Source organism: Peromyscus californicus, unplaced genomic scaffold (assembly GCF_007827085.1).
Source record: "Peromyscus californicus insignis strain IS unplaced genomic scaffold, ASM782708v3 Scaffold_14__1_contigs__length_90479793_seg_2, whole genome shotgun sequence".
Lineage (NCBI taxonomy): Eukaryota > Metazoa > Chordata > Mammalia > Rodentia > Cricetidae > Peromyscus > Peromyscus californicus.
In genome coordinates this window covers 8,637,814-8,658,064 of record NW_026294436.1, presented here as the reverse complement: position 1 = coordinate 8,658,064, position 20,251 = coordinate 8,637,814, and the positions used below count along the sequence as shown (strand labels likewise).

At 48.5% G+C, this 20,251-nt stretch overlaps 1 protein-coding gene across 1 annotated transcript; it reads right to left on the bottom strand.

The window, feature by feature from the left end:
* On the bottom strand, nt 1-16,342 carry Ccdc93 (coiled-coil domain containing 93). Its single transcript, XM_052736758.1, has 6 exons — nt 14,861-16,342; nt 13,717-13,799; nt 12,222-12,259; nt 9,881-9,965; nt 7,932-8,045; nt 1-5,658 (listed from the first exon to the last, which is right to left on the bottom strand). Exons 1-6 carry the CDS (start codon nt 15,120-15,122, stop codon nt 5,605-5,607), a joined length of 636 nt encoding a protein of 211 aa, XP_052592718.1. The 5' UTR covers nt 15,123-16,342; the 3' UTR covers nt 1-5,604.
* Nucleotides 16,343-20,251: the final 3,909 nt, after the last annotated feature.

The following is a 20,251-nucleotide window of genomic DNA, read 5'->3' as shown; positions in this document are numbered from 1 at the left end:
TTAAACTTCAAAAACTATTTATTTTTGAGTAGATAATGCATGTACATGGTACAAAATTCCAGAATACAAAAGACAAGTGGTGAAAAGTCATTCCCACCCTCTTCCAGGAGGCAACCGAGGTTGCCAGGCTACCGTGCCACTTCTCAGAGACACTGGGCACAGGCAAGCAGACGCATCACAAGCATATGTGTGAGTATATGCACACACACACATATGCATACACACACCTACAACACATGTATTTATCTCTATTCCAAACACTAGCATTCCATGCATGTTCATACATGTCTCCTTCCCCCACTTAGCCATGTGGCTCCAAGATCTGTGAACATTCCCTGGCGATACACATCGCAGGTCTATTTTAACTATCTGCAAAAAGCCCCACTGTGGAGATGGGCCATGATTTTTCACCCCTGTTCTGAATTAGTGATAGTTTCTAACTCTTTGTTATTACAAACGTTGCTTTAATAAAAGATTCTGTACATGAGAAAAGTTCCTAGGCGTGGCACTGCTGGTTCAAAAGGCAGTCCGCTTGGATTTGTGACATACATACTCGGTTGTCCTCCGAGGAGGAGGAGGCTGCAGGTTTTCAGCTCTGCCATCACTGGGCTGCTGCCCACAGGTGTACAGCACCTCCCCTTTTCTTGGATTCATGTGGCTAAGATGCATCTACCACGTTTGAAGGAAGAACATATACTCAGGATCCTATCTGACACCAATGTGCCCTCCCTGCCACAATACTGGACATCTCCAAAAGGTGATCTTGGTTAAAGGTTGGAAACTTCTGGAAAACTCTTTTTTTTCCCTATTCCAACCTTCAAGGTTAGTGACTAATGAACACATGCCTTAGAGAACTTCTCTAATGCTGCTGACTAGAACTGCCAACCTGTTTCAATCTGAGCAAGGATTAGGTCGAATCTGTATTTTGCTACTACAGGATGCAAAGATATAATTTGGGGAGCTGACTTAACTAAATGGGATGTTCTGACCATTTGAGAAACCACAACGAGGTGGGCAAGGTCCCCGCTTTTGCTGCCCTTACACATTCCTAAGAGGGAAGATGTAGACCTTGCAAAGGACTGGGGACCTTAAGCATCGACGTGTGTCACTGGGACAACCGATGTGGTGGGTGGACTGTGGATCAGGAGGCCAATGTAAAAGGGACCACACAGATGATCATGGAAAGCCACTACCCCAAGTTAGGGAAAGGACAGAGCCTAGTCAGAGGACATATGAGGAAAATATCCACAGAGGGTGAGCTCGGCCCATCTAGGAACTGATACAGGCCAATGAGGATACAGAAGGAGAAATTCCCCATGGTGTCAAACACACTGCAGATGAGGTGCTAAAACCCTGATCATGATCTCATACATCGAGTTTATTGTGAGAAGACAGAAAACATGCATTACTTTTTTTGTATGTGCATGTTCCTATATGTGTATGGGGTGTGTGTGCATGTGCATGTATATGCCTGTGCAAGTGAAGGCCAGAGGTCAACTCAGTTGCCTTGGGATTGCTCTCCACCTTATTTTATGAGACAGGTTTTCTCACTGAATCTGAAGCTTACCAATTCAGCTAGTCTGGCTGGTCAGTGAGGCCCAGAGATCGTTCTGTCTCTGCCTGTCTAGTGCTGGGAATACAAGAGCGCATGGATGTGCTTGCCTTTTTATGTGGGTGCTGGGGATCCTAACTCCGGTCCTCATGCTTGCAAGGCAAGCACTTTACTGACTGAACCGCCTCCCCAGCTCTCCATTACATTTTATGGACAACTTTGGCCTACGTCCCCCTGCTGCTAGAAGGGAGAGCATGGCGGACTCTAAGACGCATCTCATAAAGCTCTTCCTCTGGCTCTGCATTAAAGTGTTCTATTTCTTGGTGACCAACCCTGGCAATGACTACATCATAACCACCTCCTTACAGTATTTCTCAGAGCATATTTCAACTCAACCACCTGAACCTTCACAAGTCAAAGTCACTGTTAGAAGTTATTGCTACGATATCCAGTCCCCTTACACTGACCATCCATGACCTGGAGAGCAGGCAGGATAGAACCGTGGAGGCAGGAGGAATGCAGAATGTACAGGCTGCAGGCCGGGCTGGGTGTCCCAGATACCCCTTCAGGTAGTGTCTGCTTTACTCAGGATAGACAAGCTGAGAGTCTGGCAAAGTGACAATCCATGGGAATGGCACTTTGTGAGGTAGTAAGAGGGCTGCTGGAGGGCCTGCCCCATGTTTCTTCAAGGTTTTGAGAGGTCTCCAGCGACAGTGTGGAGAGGAAGAGCCCTGCCTGGTGACCAACGCTGGTTTGGTTCCACCACCAGTCTGTGTCTTCACTGTTTTTGAACCAAGGGCTACAGACCAGACCCCCAGCCACAAGGTCAGGCTAACGGGAGTTTAAGCCCGACACGGGCTCTGCTTCAATAGGGAAACACCAGCCCTTGGATACAGGCTGGCAGCTGATCTATGGTACTATGTGCTGCCCACATGCTGCTGGCTGACTAAATACTGAACATGGCAGAACAACAGAATGTCCCCACGTCTTCCCAGACATCTCTCCATGACTTTATTCTCACCCAGATCATGACTGCACGCTGCTCTGAGCCTGATCGTAACCAGAGCACCCCCAGGTATTCCAGGAGAAGCAAGTGGGAGTGAAGGCAGCTCCTCACCTAGAGACTGAGAAAGAATGGCACTGGGTGCCAGTCCTGTCAATAAGCTCACTGCTCTGAATCTGGTTTCTCTTAAAGTGCATACTGGGGAAAAAAAAGTCACAAATGTTTCTCCACTGTCTTATAATTCTGGTAAAAGCCAGGAGGCTTAGAACACAATGCTATCCCATGTCTGGGCACAGAAGACACTGCCTGGGCAGGCCCCTCCCTTTCACCAGTCTCCAGATGGATTCTGAAATGACCAGGGCCCTCAGGGAATCTCCTCAGCCTATTTCATGCTGGAATTACCCACAAAGGTGCTGTCTTACGCTTCAGGATGTCGGAAGCACGTGTAGGATTCTCGGTGCTGGCTTCTGAAGCCTAATTCAGAGTATTCAACCAACCCAGCCAACCCAGGGGGCTCCAAAACAATACAGGCTAGTCATGCTCATGGTTGGCCCCCAGAACTAGATGGAAAGACACTACTGCTTCAGGTACCACATACTTTGAATGTAGGTCACAGAGAAATCGAGAGAGATCCGAGCTAGAAGCTTCCTCCCTGCTGGCTAGCTTTCATGGTGGCAGATGTTGCTACACAGGCAGCTGGGGAGGAGGGTGTCATCAACAGTCTTAGCCAGCTTTGAACTTGCAACTAAAATACCAACCAGCCAGGCAAGATGTGAGCATTGGCGTAATACCGGCATGACTGTTATGGGGTAACTAAAAGTACTTTGTTTAGATCTGTGGCCTGCTCCTCAGGAGGGAGTTCATACCTGGTACTATAGAGCTAGTAACATGAACCTCTCATCATCTGTGTTAAGCCTTGTGGATTAAAAAATGTGACAAGGTATCTACCAATTTCTCTCCACCAGGAGTGACCAACCTTTTGATATGATAACATGATATTGTCATCTACAAAGTTTACACAGAGTACACCGTATAATGGAATTTTTTTTAAGAAAAAAAGCAGAAAGGGAAAAGAACTTCAGTGTTTTAAATTACTTTACAATTTTGTGTTGGGCCACATTCACAGCGATCCTTGGCTACAGGGTCAAAATGCTGCCTCCTTCCCCAAAGTCCTACTTTATTTTTATTAACTTCATTATTATTTTACAAGTGTTTACTTCAGCTGAGACTTTTCATAATGCTCTCGTGACCATGCAGGTCCCAGTGCAGGTAGAGGTGGGCACAGGGCTCACTAGGAAGTGTGCTGGCACAGAGGAGTGACCAGCTTTAGCTGCTGCTGTTCCTACCCAGCTCATTGCAGCTCAGTGACCCCGGTTCAGGAACTGATGATGCTATTAAGCCTGCCTGGGCTTTTCTTTTGGGGTAGAAGACAGTCATATGTAGCCCAGGCTGGTTTCCAGTTTGCTGTTTAGCCTAGGATGACCTTGATTTCCTGATCCTCCTGACTCTACTTCCTGAGAGCACATCACAAATGTGCCCTACCACGTCTGGTTTGTGTGATGTTAGGGACGGAACCTAGGCAAGTGCTCACCAGCTGGGCCCCAGCACCTCTTTCCTCTAAGTCTGTAGGACTCACGCCTCTTAATCACATACATCAGGAAACGAACAGTGAATAGTGCTTCTGCGACTGCCCAATGCTCCACCTGCCTCACATATTTATGCTTCTGTCAGATGGTCCCAACCTGCCGTTCAGATGGAACTTATGCAAGATGAAGCACAAGCCTCACGCTGGGGTTTACTGAGCATGACCCAGTCGCTAGGTTCCTGATTGCTGAGGGGAGTGCTCTGCCATTGCTTTGGTCTGCTCATTTTCCAGGGCCTAAAACCAAGGCTCTAGGGGCTATGAAAGGCCCTTCCTCCCATCTCAGCTAACATCCTATTCCTTGCAGATCTAGCCCAAGTACTGTTTCCTCCATGGAGTCCTCGTGCCCCTAAAACCTGCTTTTCCTCCATGCTCAGAGTCTGCTGTCTTCCCCCATGGCTGCCCTGACAGTACCGAACAGCGTACACATCTTAATCTCCACTTAGACCCTGACATCTGCAGTGCAGGAACACGGGATACACCTCAAACAAAGCCCGGCTGGATATGGGAAGCTTCAATTCTTATTGAAGTGTTCTCAACGGAAGGTATGTCTGCAGTATTTCCATCAAGTGAACCTGGGTGGTGTGCAGGGTTAAAGGGATGACACTGAGCCACCCTGACAGCTATCCTGGACCACATGTAGCCAGAGGGCTGGACATACCCACAGCCATGCCAAAGGAAACACCCGAGAAGCCTGGCTCCAGATGAAGGGTCACTTTATATCAGTCTTCCTGACATAGACAGGTGAACTCTAGAAAACCTGAACCTCACCTCTTCCGTCTCTACACCTGTGGGCTAATTGCTCTGCATGCCAGTCCTGCCTATAGTCCGTATGCACTGTGAGAAGCCGGAACAGAAGGCACAATGGTAGGTGCACGGCCTAAGCCAGTCACAGGACTGGGCTGGTTGCTCCCTCAGCAGCCTTCTGAGACATTACAAGGGACACACCTCAGGGGTCAAGTGGGTTGTATCTGCTCTCTGGCCCCTGCCAGATGCCAGAGGAGAAGGGACAATGTTCTGTATTCTGCTACATTTATCTCAGGGCTCATTTGTCAGCAGTTGCTCAACTAATAAATGCTCTTTATTCTCAGGGCCCGTACAAATCTAGATACCTTCATAAATGCAGTGTTACTGGAGGAAAAAGTTGAGTGGGCAGAGTGAAGAGCATTGCCCACATTTCTTCACAGGGTTCTAGGTGTCATCCAAGCCGTGGTGTTAACTCTGAGTCCACCGGCTGCAGCCAGGAGAGATGAAAAGAAACAAACAGGAGAAAGAAAACATCCATCCAGAGAGTTGAAATGAATCTTCCCGTATCTCTCCACCATCACTTTCAGAACCGTTTCAGGATCCTGCAGTCTATACATGCCATGAAAAATATCGCCAACATACAGAGGTGGAGATGGATGTTCAGGAGGCCTTGGCTTTGATCTTGGACAGCAATAGTTCATTCTTTCGGCCCTCCTGGAAAAGCAGTCAGAGAGAAGCAATGACTGTTAGTCACTGGTACTCACATGGGGTCTCCAAAGATGCCCCAACCTTCTACTCAGTCACTGCCTGCTTCTCCCCCCACCCCTTTTGAGATGGAGACTCACATAGCCCAGGTTGGTCTTGAACTGGCTACAAAGCCAAAAATGACCTTGAGTCTCTGATCCTCCTGCCTCCACCTCCTGAGCACTAGAATGACAGGAGTGCTGGGGATCAAATTCAGTGTTCTGGACGGCCAGACAAGCACTCTGCCTACATCTGTTGCCCCTTAGCAGCCATTTGCTGACCAGTCAGTCAGTCTCCTGGCGGGACACTCCTTGGTGACCTACTGAGCTGTGTCAAGACAGATGTGATGAAGCCTCTGGGCTGAAGACAGGCGACCAGGCACTACCATTCCTACAGATAGAACTTTCTAAAAATCTCCAAGGGGACAGAAGCAGAAAGGAGACACTTATTTGCCAGTCTGCTTGGGGAGGTAAGAGGAGAGAAGGAGCCTTGGAGACTGTTCCCCAAGAAGGGAGCAAGGTATCCTCAGTGCCCACACAGCAGGTGAACAGTCAGAGGTTCTATCAGGAAGATGCCGGGCATTCTCAGCCTTAAGAAATAAGTGCGCAGAAGGCGCGATGAGAGGCGTTTATGAAGGGTACTTTCTTCTCCAATAATGAAGGGCATAAGGTTCATGACTAAACACTTTGAGTGCCGTCACCGAGGGATGTCACTGGCCCCATTTCTGGCCAATAGTGTCCAGTGTCCTGAGATACCAATTACCTTTCTGTATTTCTTTCCTCTGTTCACCTGACAGCTCAAGACCCTTCGCTTAGCAAACCCCCAAAACCCCAGGCCCTTCCCAAAGCTTTCTCATGTCTCTAACCAAAAGGGAGCTGAGGGGCTGGGGAGATGGCTCAGTGGGAAGTGTGCCTGATGAGCAAGAATGAGGACCTGGGTCTGAATCCCCATCACCTGCACAAAAAGATGGGCATGACTGTGCACACGCCTGTAACCTTGGTGCTGTGGGTATGGAGACCGAGGATTGGTGGGACTTTCTGGCTGCCAGTCTAGCTCTGGACCAGTGAGAGACCATGTCTCAAGAGAATACAGCAGAAGAGTTATAGACATCCGATATCCGCCTCTGGTCTCTGCACAGAGATGCATGGGCATGCACAGGCACACACATGTGCATCACATATGTACTCCACATCAGGTACTAGGCTCTTCCCGAGCCTCAGGACCTTGGCTGCTCCCTACGTGCTCTTGCTCTCCCCAGAGCAGAGCCCTGCTCAGCCTGTAGACTCCACCTTGGCTGCAAATCTGCATCTGTCTCTCTGCATGGTGAAGTTTGCAACTATTACTGTTACTATTTCTTGTTCACTGTGGCTTCTGTCTGTTTCTTAGCTTCTCATCTGTCTCCTTCAGCACAGTGAAGCTCCATGAGGGCAGAGACCAGGCCTGGTTTACAACCTGGTTTATGCCAGAGGCACAGTCAGAGCTGAGGACATTTGAAAGGATGAGAGTTGTTGCTATGCCTTAAACAGGCATTCAGCTGCCACAGTTAACTCATAAAACAGGAGGTCGGCCAGGTAGAGAAGAATAAGGCAGAAGAAAAGACAGAATAACCTTTAAAAATAAACAACATCGTCGGCATGGGACGTTTGCTTTTCATTTTGTTCATGTGTGCATGTGTGTGTGTGCTTGCACACGTGTGTGTACCTGTGTCTATGGAGGTCAGAGGTCAGGCTCAGCTGCTGCTCTTTAGGCATTGTCTACCTTCTTTCTAAAGTTATATTTTCTATTTGTTTGTTTTGTGTGTATGTGTGTGCTGGCCACGGAGATCACAGGGCGACTTGCGTGGTTGGTTCTCTCCTTCCACCATGTGGGTACTGGCTATTGGAGCCAAGTCATCAAGCTTGACACCTTTACCCACTAAGTGTCTTGCTGGCCCTACCTTACTTTTCTGAGGCAGGGTGTCTCCCCGGCCTGAAACTCACGGAGCAGGCTGGGCTGGTTGACCAACAAGCCCAGTGGTGCTCCTGCCTGCTCTCCCTCAGCACTGGGATGACAAGTGGGCACCATACCTGTCTTTGGTGAGTTCTGGGGACTCAACCCCAGAACTCCTTCTTTCACAGAGAGTGCCTCACTGACAAAGCCCAGGTCTCGCCAGCCCCAGCTCTGGTCTTTAAGGGTGTGCCTTGAGGTGAGGTGAATGAGCACCTGATTTTGGCTACCGCCCCCTCCGGCCCACGCCCTCTCACCTCTTTGAACTCTTTCACAGTCTTGAAGTAGAGCCGCTGCTTTTCCAGAAGCTCCAGGTACTGATCGTTCAACTGGTCCCTTCTCATCTTGTTCTCCTGTTTCTTCTTTTCCATCTGTGGGAAACATTTTGGCGGATGAATGAACGAACAGGCACTCTGACAGCGACTACAACAAGCAGCCCTGATTAGCATCCGCAGCTCTTCTTCCAGGCCCTCCCTCGGAACATCGTTTCTTGGGTTGGCCTGTTTTCCTGAATGATACCATCTGCAGGCTCTATAATCTAGTCGGAAGCTCAGTTGCCATGGAACGTTAGGTGAACAGCATGTGTTTTGGGGGTATTCTCGACTGGGGACTACTTTTTAGAGCGTATTTCTGAGTGTCTGCAAGAGGTTCCGAGTGAGTGAGTGTCACACTGTGAGGAAGGGGCTGCTGGCATCACTAGCAAGGAGGAGCTGCTCCCTACCCTACAGGTTCGGGACAGTGATAAGGAAAAGGATTATCTGGCCCGGAATGTCGGCTGTGTGGTGGGTGAGTAACCCCGATACATATAATTGTGTATTTATAAAAATGGCCCATCACCCCTTCGTTTATCATGACTGCATCATAGAATAAGCTATCTCCAATTACCTTGACTATGTTATAGGTTGTTCCCAGGATTCTGATCTTATACAGACACTAGACGCTGACTTCAAGGGATTCTCTAAAGTAGCCAAAAGCTGGGGTAGGTTGCAAGTGGAGGTTGGAGGACTACTTGTCTCTCCTTCTATCACATGCCTGTACCCAGTGAGCCACCTAGTTGTCCCCACCTTGTTCTAGAGACAGGCACCATCACTGGCCTGAAACTTGCCAAGTACCCCATCAAACCCCAGGGATGCTCCAGTCTTCAGGTCCCCAGCTCCGGGATTACAAGTATACATTAACACCACTACACTTGACATTTTCTCAGGGTTCTAGGGACTAAATTCAGGCCCTTTATTCACTTGGTAAACAGTCCTGGAACACCTACAGAGGGCCTAAAGTTAGCAGTGAACAGCAAAGTCTTTGTTCTCACTGAGCACATCCTGGCAACTGGTACCGTGCCAAAGCAAACCAAGCAAGCAAGCATCTAACAAACGAATGCACGTTACAGTGCTCAGCAGCATCAGTGCTGAGGAAGACGGAATGGGGTGAGATGGTGAGGGCACGGGGACTCTGTGATGCAGAAGGCTGGGGGTGGGGGAGTGCTCTGAGAAGGGACAACTTAGCAGAACCAGGAGCGGTGTGAGCCGCGTTGTCTGAAGCTAAATGTAGAACATCAGCCAGCGAGGAGGTGAGGGCAGAAAGACTTCATGTACAGAGCAGGTGCTGCCTGCATGTAGCAGAGATGGTGCGTGTGCATGCATGTGTGTGTATCTGTGCAAGTATCTATGTGCATGCGTATGTGTGCATAGGCCAGAGGACAAACTCGGCTGTAATCCCTCACCTTGTTTTTGAGACAGGTCTCTGCCTGGCCTAGGACTGGCTAAGGAGGCTAGGAGGGCTAGCCAGTGAGCCCCAGGGATCCTCCATCGCTCTCCCCAGCATCAGAATCATAAGCACATGCTATCACACCCTGCTTCATTTATGTGGAAAGAATCAGTTTAGGTGTGAAATGTCATGAGATAAATGACCAGGGAGGAGGTGGATGGACAAGAGAAGGTTGCTAGGGAAGGACAGCTCTTTTTCTGTAAAGCAGGGGAGGGGGTAGGATCGCTTATTTAATACAGTCTACGGGGGAGTAGCACAGTGCCTGGACACAGGAGTGCTCAGTGCCTGGAAGCTATGGTTAATAGCGTGGAGGCCTTCCCCACCACAGTCTCATGTCTGCTGGGAGGCAATGTGGAAGGGTGCAGTCAGGATGGAAAGCCTATGCCTGGGACCTCCTCACCACCACAGAGGCTGTGTGGTGCTGTAGAATAAGCTAGCTGACCTTCATCCTGTTTTGTTTAATCCCTTCGACGATTTGTTCCATCTGCCTTAAAAACTGGTCCCGGGAAGCAGGGGAGGCCATGGCTCTGAAAGAGAAATCAGCAGAGGTAGGTCCAGCACACAGGACTGTTAAAAAGGGGTGGGGGGCACCAAGGAGTCAGCTCTGAACCTAGAGTGTGCCCAACAGTCAACTAGGTCTTTGCAGGGCCCAGCGGACCCAGAGGGTCACCAAGAATAGCACGTAGTCAGTATTCCAAACCTCTGATCTAATAACCGAATGTGAATCTTATTTCCCATTCTCCCTATGTTCCTGTGGCAATGGACTGCAGAAGGAACAACTTTAACTAGATGGAGATGGATTCTGAGGAAAACTATGCAGGTGAGAATATGCCACTTCTTTAGTCTACATAGACAGGTATGTGTACCTCTTTCAGCAGCAGTATGCACACAGGCAACTTTGGGGGGCTTTCTTTCCTAGGAACTTTTTAGCTTCTTCCTTTCAACTTTTAACCAGTATGTATTTTCTCAACATAAAATGTGAATAAAATTAATAAAAATGCCATTTGCCATGAATTATGGCATGTACTGCTTAAGAAATTAATTCAGTTTTGTTTTTTAAGAATCTGAGGACGGGGAGATGTCACCTGGAACTAGAGGACATGCTCTGAGTATTCCTAGATCTGAGCTGGGGAGCCCTAAAACCATGCTTGAAGCTAGAGTTTTTTCTGGTTCTGCCTGGCCCACGGTCAGGACAAGTCTCTCTCACCCGCCAGTCCCGCAGCTGCTCAGACCCAACTGAGGTAAACACACGGAGACTTATATTGCTTACAAACTGTCTGGCCGCAGCAGGCTTGTTATCCAGTTCTTCTATCTTAAATTAACCCATTTCTATAAATCTATACCTTGCCACGTGGCTCATGGCTTACTGGCATCTTCACATGTTGCTTGTCATGGCGGTGACTAGCAGTGTCTCTCTGACTCAGCCTTCCACTTCTCCTCCTTGTCCCACCTATACGTCCTCCTGCCTGGCTACTGGCCAATCAGTGCTTTATTTATTAACTAATCAGAGCAATACGTTTACAGCATACAGAACATCCCACAGCACATGCTGGAGGCAGCAGGTGGGGGGTAGATTTTCCGGTGTGCCTGCTACACCTTCCTACCCATATCCAGCCCTACAGAGGGATGGGAACCAGGAGGTCAGAACATCAGTGCTCACAGAATTGGGGATTCTCCCAGAAAGTGAGTGGGCTGACAGAGCAGAACTGTCACGGTTATCAGGGAGACAGTACTATAGTCTGAGAAGGGCAACAGGACACAAAGGCAGGTGTCACACCTGCACTCCCAGGGAAACTATGGCTGCTGGCTTTTTTCCCTTCAAGACTCCCTCCCTGGCATGCCTTGGGTCCTGAGGATCCAATTTTAGGTTCAGGCCTGATAAAGAATGCCTTAGTCCTGCTGTGTTTAAATTAGAAAAGACATAGACACCCCTGATTCTAGATGAACTTGGTCTTAAAATGTTTCTGGTCTCCTGCCAGGGGCCCACAGAGGCTTGTGCTAGAAAAGGGAAGCATGCTTTTCTGGCAGCAAGCCTTGGGCTACCAGGAAGGTGGGTAGGGCAGCTTACCCTGAATACACTCCAGAGCTGGTGTGACCTGATGGCCTCGCTATACGATTTATAAAGATGTCCTTGCTACACATTTTATTTTGTTTTATTTTATTTTTTTGAGACAAAAATCTCATGTAGCCTAGGTTGGCCTTCAACACACATTGTTGTCAAGAGTGACCTTAAACTCTTGATTCTTCTATCTTCCCTCCCAAGCACTGGGATTATAGGTGTGTACTAAGAAGTCCCAGCTTATGCAGTGCTGGGAACTGAGCCCTGGTCTTCACGCTCTGCACAAGCATTCCTCTACCGAGCTAAATCCCCAGTTTAGAGGATGTATGTTAACTTAGAGAATACGCCTTCAGGCATCCATCCTCAGGGTCTGCCTACCTTGGTTTTTGAAGCAAGCTATCTCACTGGCCTGGAATTCACCAAAAAGGCTAGGCTGGCTGGAAACTGGATCCCAGGAATTGCCCGTCTCCACCCGCTCTGCTCTGGGATTACAGTCATGACATTACATTCGATTTTCCATCTGAGGGTTCTGGGATGGAACTCGGGTCCTTGTGCAAGGCAGGCTCTTTACCCAGTGCATTACAGTTTGCAGAACCTTCCGTTAAAGCCTGTCTGCCCTGAGTGGAGTCGGAAAGTGAGAGGTTTCACATCCCAGCACCAGGCCATTCATGCACCACAGCAAGATCGGGGAGAGCAGCCAGGGAGGAGAGCACGCGGTACTTACTGGGAGAAGTTCTCGTGAATTGAGTTAAGCAGGCTAATCTGGGGAGTGAAAAAAGAATCGTGTAAGTAAAAGGCAGTGGGTTCCCACACCACTTCAGTCATTGCTGGAAAGCTTGCCTGGGCTGGGATAACGCCACTGAAAGAATAAAGAGCTGTCAAGTGGGCCAAAGCAACATATGAAAGAAGAAAAGAAAGAGCAACATGTCTTGCCTGCGGAGTTTTCCTCCGGGAATCGACCACTATCTACCTGAAGACAACTTTTCCCCCAGAATGCATGATCGTGAGAATGTAGGAAGGAAGGACAGCTCTTTAAAGGACTCGGTTGCCAGCTGAGAGGACTCTAATGGCAGGGCTCTTTGGACAAACTGCCAGCACAGATCATTTTTGTCTTCCCTAACATCCTCTTCATTTTGAGGCTATCAGCCCGGGGTGGGTCAGCTGAGAAAGAGAAGATACTGCCCGTCTTCCACCACCCCACTCCCACCAAGTCAACCAACATGGCCAGCTGCTAAATAGTCCTGAGAGCTTCGGATAAATCATATCCTTCATGGTCCTGTTCCCATGGAAACTGTCTCTGCCCTCACATCTGGACCCCTCATCTGCCAGGAAGGGCTGTCTGGGGTCTCCCTGGCTGGGCATTGTTTAACCTATTGGCTCATTCCTAAGCAGTAACTATACCTGAACTCAGACTCAGACTCACAACACACAACATAGGAATGACATTCTTACCCTTAATACTTCAGAAAGAGTGTGGGTTTTTTTTTTTCTCATGTGTTTTTGTGTTTGTATGTGGAGGCTAGAAGACACCCTCATCTGCCACTCCTCATGATGCTATCCACCTTGCTTTTTAAGACAGGGTCTCTCACTGGCCTGAAGTTTATCAAGAAGGCTAGGACAGGGATAGGGCAGTGATTCCCAGTGATCTATCTGTCTCTGCTTCCCCAGTGCTGGGATTACAAGCATATGACCATGCCTGCGTTTATTTTTTTAAATGTGAGTTCTGGGGATTGAACTCAGAACCTCATGTTTGGAAAGCAAGCGCTTCCATGGGTTAAGCCATCTTCCGAGCCCCTCATGATGGTGTTTCTCACATGATACTACAGAGCAGGTGAACACCAGCTTCACTTCACTGTAGTGAATCAGGCAATCTCCTGCTTTGCAGTGACAAACCTGGATGCTTGGCCCAGGACGTCTCTCTCCACTAAACGCCTCCATCGCAGGCTCGAGGCTCACCTGAATCTTCTGGAGCTACTACGCTCTCAGTGGCCCATTTAAGTTATTTTCTTCCCATACAGGCTCTTACGAAGGCCAGTGCGATGGCTTAGTGTAAAGGTGCCTGCTGCCAACCCCTAAAGACCCGAGTTCTAGTCCTGGAGCCCACGTGGTGTAAGGAGAGAAGTGACTCCTACAAGCAGCCCTCTGACCTCCATGTACACAGTCCCCTACCCTGCAATACATTTTAAATAATATTAAAATTAAATTAAATAATCAAGTACCTCCTTTTCCAAATAAACTTTTCTGTCGTCCAGGGTGTTGTACAAAGTGAAGAACTGCTTGGTTTCCTTGTGCACCGCAGAAACTGCCAAAGAGATCAGCATCCCAGGGTAAGGGCGTCAGCCGATAAAGCATCCCAACCCGTGCAGCATGTGCCAGGACCTTGTGCACACTTAACCGTCACGGAAGCTTTTGTCTCTGTGCATACATGTTTGTACCTGCGTACATGTGCATGCGGAGGCTGGAGGCTGACACTGGGTATCTTCCTCAACCCCTCTTCACCTTATTTTTGAGATAAGATCTATCACTGAACCTGGAGCTCACGCACTAAGCTGGGCCGGCTGTTCAGTGAGCCTCAGGGATCCACCTGTCTCCACCTCCCAGTGTGTGTACCATCATGCCTGACTTTTAAAAAAATGTGTGTATGGATGCTTTGTGTGCATGCATGTATGTGCACAACATGTGTGTGTGCCTGGTGACCACGGAGGGTGCTGGATCTCCTGGAACTGGAGTTATGGATATCTGTGAGCTGTCATGTGGGCGCTAGGAATTTAACCTAGGTCCTCTGCAAAAACAAGTGTACGAGTGACCCTGAGTCATCTTGCCAGACTTTTTTTTTTTAAAACAACAACATACTTCTCAGGACCGAGATCAATCTCGGTCCTCATGCTTGTAAGGCAAGCACTTTATTAGCTGAAGCATCTCCCTAGATGCTGGGGGTGGCTTTGAGCCTAACATAATGTAGTCACTGGGTTGGCTGAGGGGAGACTGGATTATGAGGAGAATATGATGCTCTAAAGCAACTCCAGTGAGACTCCATGCAGCATGATTGAGGACCATCTGGAGATGCTGGGATGGGGATACTTCATAAGAAATCGGAAAGAAGAGGGGGCTCAGGTGACTACATGTAGCTAACCATAGCAAGCTGGCTCTTGAGATCATGAACTCATCTACGGAGTGGACAGTCAGGCTATAAGTCAGCTCCTGGACCTGTTCAGCAGGCCTGATGATGAAGCAAGGTCCTTTTCAGGGTGGAATTTGCAGACTGTGCTCTGGCCAATGCTGCACCATTATAAAGTGGATGGAGCCCCTGGCTTTCTCATCCTGCCTGGGGCCCAACAGTCTGTGTTTGATCAATGCACCTACTCTGACGGTAGAGTTCAATAAATCGCTTCTGATACTGTATCAGCTCAGCTCGACTGGGCACTTCGTCAATCTTGCGATGCAAATCGCTATTTCTCGATTTCTTCGTGCCTAAATGTAAAGAGACGGAGAGAGAGAACACTCGGTAAAATAAATTCTGTATTTGTTTGCACCCCACATGCTGAGCCAGCCACAAAGACACACATCTGGCTACTAGCTTGGGGTCCTCATGTGGGACTGTGATTGGCTTTTCCATTTTTGACATGTGCAGAAGTTGCTAACCAGAACCACAGAAAGACTCAGGGGGACTGACCCGAGAACAGGAAGTGAAAGGACAGTCCCAGATGACAGGTTGCCGCTCTAAAATGCATTCCAAATTCCTCAGTCTACCTGGAAGCCCATAACTGACTCCTCAAACCCTTTGGACAGGGAGACTGTCTTGTCAGGTGTACAGGAGACAGCAGAGAGTTGTGTGAAGACCATGTCACAGAAGCAAGTCACTTAGCTTCCACATAGCTCTTGTCTGAATCTCAGGACCTGGGCTGAGCACTGCCGTTCCCCTGGGCCTTCGTTCCTCCGTTCCATGGCCCCCACCAATCCTCTGGCCTGATTGTCCCAGCAGCAGGGATAGAGCTCTAATTTCCAAGGAAACACAGTCTCTAGGTAGGAAACCCACTCTTGTAGCCAAATCTTAAGTCCAGTCTAGCAGCTTTGGGCAGAGGGGTGCAGGCCAATGCTATGCTGCTTCTCCCCAGGAATGTTAGGGTATAACCATTCAATCTTCAAAATCTTAACAATTACATTTGTTTGTTTATTGTGCATGTGCCACGGCATGGGTGGAATTCAGGGGACAATCTGTGGAAGTTCTCTCCTTCCACCACGGGTTCTGGGGACAGAACTCAGGTTGTAAAGGATGGAATCTACCTCTAGGTGGAGACATGCCCTTGTCTCCTCCCTTAAGAGTTAGTCCAGTGGGACAGGGCAGGGACCAGGCCAGAATATCCCTATGATAGGCTAATTTTCTATTCAGTCCCTATGACCCCCCATCAAGCTTGGCTGGCTCTGCCTGCCTGCCTCTCTGAGTCCAGATGCAGAAGGACGGAACTATTCTCTTTTCTCTGTCCTTGCCTTTCTAACCTGGGCAAGAGCTTAACTATCCTTTTAAAGTGGTTAACTAATGCGGCTGGCGCTTTCCTTTTCCTAAAGCTCCCGCCCCTACTGCGTGACTGACCTCCACGCTCACCTCCATTCTCTCTCCATGCAGCTCTGAGATTCACAGCCCTGCCTGCCCTGGGGTTTGCCTTTTAAACTCTAATTAATAAACTGCCCTTGATCTTCTGTTTGAGTGTGTTCTTACTTCTTTTATTGATGAACCAAGAACCCCACGAGGAAACCCCGATTTCCCTAGCATTGTATGATAGCTTGGTTGGACTCCCCAAGATTTCTAGTAACATTTCTCTCTAACTCTTTACTAGGCAGAGGAAATGAACCCATTCCTACACCTGTACACAGCACACACTTCATCAAGCTTGGTGGCAAGCGGCAAGCACCTTTACCCTAGGAGCCATCTCACACCAGCACACATGCCACCTTTTTATTGTGCCCTTATTTCTAGAATGCTCTGCGTGTGTGTGGGTTCCTGTGGATCACTAGCTGATCAACATTTAAATCTGCTCGAGTCCTTCGCTTTAAAGAAGTCATTTCTGAGCTACACCACCGTTCAGCCACCAGCCTCCCGCCTCTTTCTATCACCCTGGCAGCCAGGCGTGCTTAGTGCCTCCCGCCTTCAAGCCACAGCTCCCGGGCCTTCTCTCCCCTTGACGAATGTCATAGTGGAACTTCCTCCCGGTTGGAACATTTCTTGGGGTAGGGGGCTCAGGAAACTCAGGAAGTAAACAAACTCCACACTCTGAGAAAGCTGAAATTTACAAGATTCACCAGACCCCTCCCTAAGAAGGAGGCCGCAAACAACTGCTGGCGGAGGAGACGGACCAGCCACGATGCCCAGGAAAGGTGTCAAGGAGAGGCCCACCTGTCTCGCTGCCTGAAAATGGTGCAGGGGCTTCGGGGTTGCAGCTGTTGTCACCTGTGTGAGGGGGCTTTCTGGTGAGTCATCCCTGCTCCTTGTCATCCCTCACCGTCATCCCTGTAAGTGATCCCAATAAGACTCACTGCTTCACCAAGGGGACTCTGGCGGATCATTACTTGGATCTGTCCTGGGTTCCCTAACTGCAGTGATAGGGAGAGTAGAGAAGTCTCACATGACTCCAGTGTTACTTCAGAAGTTTTCTGGAGCACGCTGAATGGAGGAGTCTGGGCTTCTAGCTCCTCCAGTCCTCAACTACTTCCCATATATATATATATATATATATATATATATTTTTTTTTTCTTTTTTTTCCTTTTATTGAAAATACATCCTTGGATAAAGAAAATGTGGCACATATACACAATGGAGTATTACTGAGCTGTAAAAAACAATGACATCATGAAATCTGCAGGCAAATGGATGGAACTAGAAAATATCATCCTGAGTGAGGTAACCCAGATTCAGAAAGACAAACATGGTATGTACTCACTCATATGTGGATACTATATGTAAAACAAAGGATAACCAGACTACAAGTCACAGCTCCAGAGAAGCTAGAAAATTAGGAGGACCTTATGAAGGATGCATGGATCACCTTGGGAAGGGGAAACAGATGAGCTTTATGAGTAAAACTGAGGATGGGGGGGGGAAAGAGGGGAGGAGATGGGGATGAGAACATGAGGGAACGAGATGGTCGAGCTGGGGGAGGGATAGAGTAGGAGAGCAATGAAAGATATCTTGATAGAGGGGGGCATTACGGGGTTAGGGAGAAACCTGGTGCTAAGGGAGTTCCTATGAATCCATAAGGGCAACCCCAACCAAATTAGACTACTAGCAATAGTGGAGAGGGTGCCTGAACTGGCCTACCGCAGTAATCAGATTGGTGAATACCCTTCCTGTCATCATAGAGCCTTCATCCAGTAACTGATGGAAGCAGATGCAGAGATCCACAGCCAAACCAGGCCGAGCTCCAGGAATCCAGTTGAAAAGAGGGAAGAAGGATTCTATGCGCAAGAGGGGGGAGGTTTCCAAGATCATGAACTCTACACAGACAACTGAACCAAGCTCTTAGGAACTCACAAACTTTAGACCTGTATGGGACTGGACTAGACCTCCTGCATACAGGAGACAGTTATATAGCTTGGTCTGTTTTGAGGGGCCCCTGGTAATGGGATCAGGATCTATCCTGGTGCATGGGCTGGTTTTTTGGAGCCCATTACCTATGGTGGGAAGCCTTGCTCAGATGCAGGGGGGAGTGCCTTGGTCCTGCCTCAACTGAATGTACCAGGCTTTGCTGACTCCCCATGGGAGAACTTACCCTTTTGGAGGAGGGGATGGGGGTGGTCATGGGGATAAGACTGGGGGGGAGCAGGAGGAGGGATGAGAGAGGGATCTGTGGTTGGTATGTAAAATGGATAAAAAATTTCTTAAATAAAAAAATAGATTCTTTTCTCAAATAATATATCCTGATTATAGTTCTTCCTCTGCTCCTCCCAGTTCCTCTCCATCTCCCCTCCCCTCCAGATCTTCTCCCTTTCTGTGTCTCATTAGAAAAGAATGGAATAACAAGCAAACATAACTAAATAAAATATAGTAAGATGAAGCAAAAACTATCATATCGAAGTTGGACATGGCAACCCACGCTGTCTGCTCAGGCTCTGTGAGCAGCCCTTGGCTCCTCTCACACCCCTCTCTCTTGTTCTTGCTTTACCTGCTCACTAGGGTTTAGTCCTGGGTCTTGCCCACATGTCCACAGCCTTAGTTAGCATCCACACACTGCACATACGTACATGTGCACATGAAGACCTAGAGTCGATGGCAGGAATCACCCTGTCATTCTTCCACCTTATTCATGGAGGCAGGGTGTCTCGATCACACCCAGAGCTCAGATAGGACCAGTCTTGCTAGCCAGCTTGCTCTGGGGCATCTGTGTCCCTCTGAGGTGTTATTTCAGGTGGGCTACTATGTCCACCTGAATTTACACGGCTTCCAAGGATCTGATCCCTGGTCTTCACACTTGTAAGGCAAGTACTTTTTAAACTGAGCTGACTTCCAACAAACCCATTCCCCACCCAGCTGGGAGTTTACTAATACTTTTCTTCACACTGCCCCTTGAATTCCTCCTCTTTGATGCCGGTTCCCAATGATTTCCACATGTACACACCTTTGGGTCAGACACTTGAGCGTCACCCTTGAACCCCAGCTCATCCAGTCATCACTAAATTCCAATAGCTACAGCACTTCACTTTCCCCTGCCAGCTCCATTCACAGATCCTGCTGCCTCTACCCAGGCCAGGCCCCCAGCAACCTACTGGCTTCTGTGAAGCCCTCTTCTAGTTCCGCCCCAGCCTCGCTTTAGCAGTGGTTTAAGTGGCATTGCCCACATAAACAGCCTGTTCTTTGGCACATACGGGCGGCTCTTGGTCGTCAAATAACCAGTTCCCAGAGGGCAGGCCATTCCCGTTCTTGTTCCTGGGGTCCCGACTCATGGCCGAGTAAGTAGCCAGTCAGGGTCTCCAAAACAGCAGCAGGGCCCAGATTGTATTAATTCTATGTATCTTTAAATATTTGCTCTTGGTCTTGCTGAAGGCTGAGAAGCCGTCTTTAAATTATTTGAAAGGTAGTCACGCATGGTGGTGCATATCTATAATCCCAGCACTTGGGAGATGGAGGCAGGATTATCAGAAGTTCAAGGCCAGCTGTGGCTACACATAGAGGTTGAGGCAGCTTGAGCTATAAGACTCCCTCTCAAAACACTAACATAAAAATCAGAATAGTGCTCTTGCATCAAGGACATACTTGACTCCTTTGAATTTAACCACATACCTCACAGAATAGTTAAGAGCCAGGAAGATGGGAATAACCCCTCACAGGCCCCTGAAGCCCCCTGGCCATTCCCTGCCAAAGCTTGGCTTTCCCCTTCCAAAGGCAGGGAAAGTGTCCCAAACTAATGTGGAACACAAGGCCGAGGGCCATTTGTGGGTTTGACTCTCCACGAGCCAGACATTGGCAATATAATGGGTTTAGGAATACAGTGTCAACTGTGGTTAGGTTTGCAGCTGGCTCTACAACCTCTCCGCTCCAGATGTGACATCACTCTCTCAGATCTCCAGTTACTAAGGAGACATGAACTTGATTCCTGCCTTGGGGATCTATGCCAAGCTTTGCCTTTGGAGAAAAAGCCTACTTGAAGCATTTTTTTTTTTTTTTTTTTTTAAAAAAGGTTTCTTTAAAAAAAAAAAAGGCCGGGCAGTGGTGGTGCACGCCTTTAATCCCAGCACTCAGGAGGCAGAGCCAGGTGGATCTC

Bases quoted from the DNA above. Each gene is read 5' to 3' on its own strand.
- Ccdc93 (XM_052736758.1), bottom strand. From the start codon at position 15,122: ATGTCAAAAATGGAAAAGCCAATCACAGTCCCACATGAGGACCCCAAG. The intron at 12,260-13,716 runs GTACTTGATTAT...TTCACTCCCCAG, and splicing joins AAGTTTATTTGGAAAAGGAG to ATTAGCCTGCTTAACTCAAT. The intron at 5,659-7,931 runs GTGAGAGGGCGT...CTGCTTTTCCAG, and splicing joins CTGTGAAAGAGTTCAAAGAG to GAGGGCCGAAAGAATGAACT.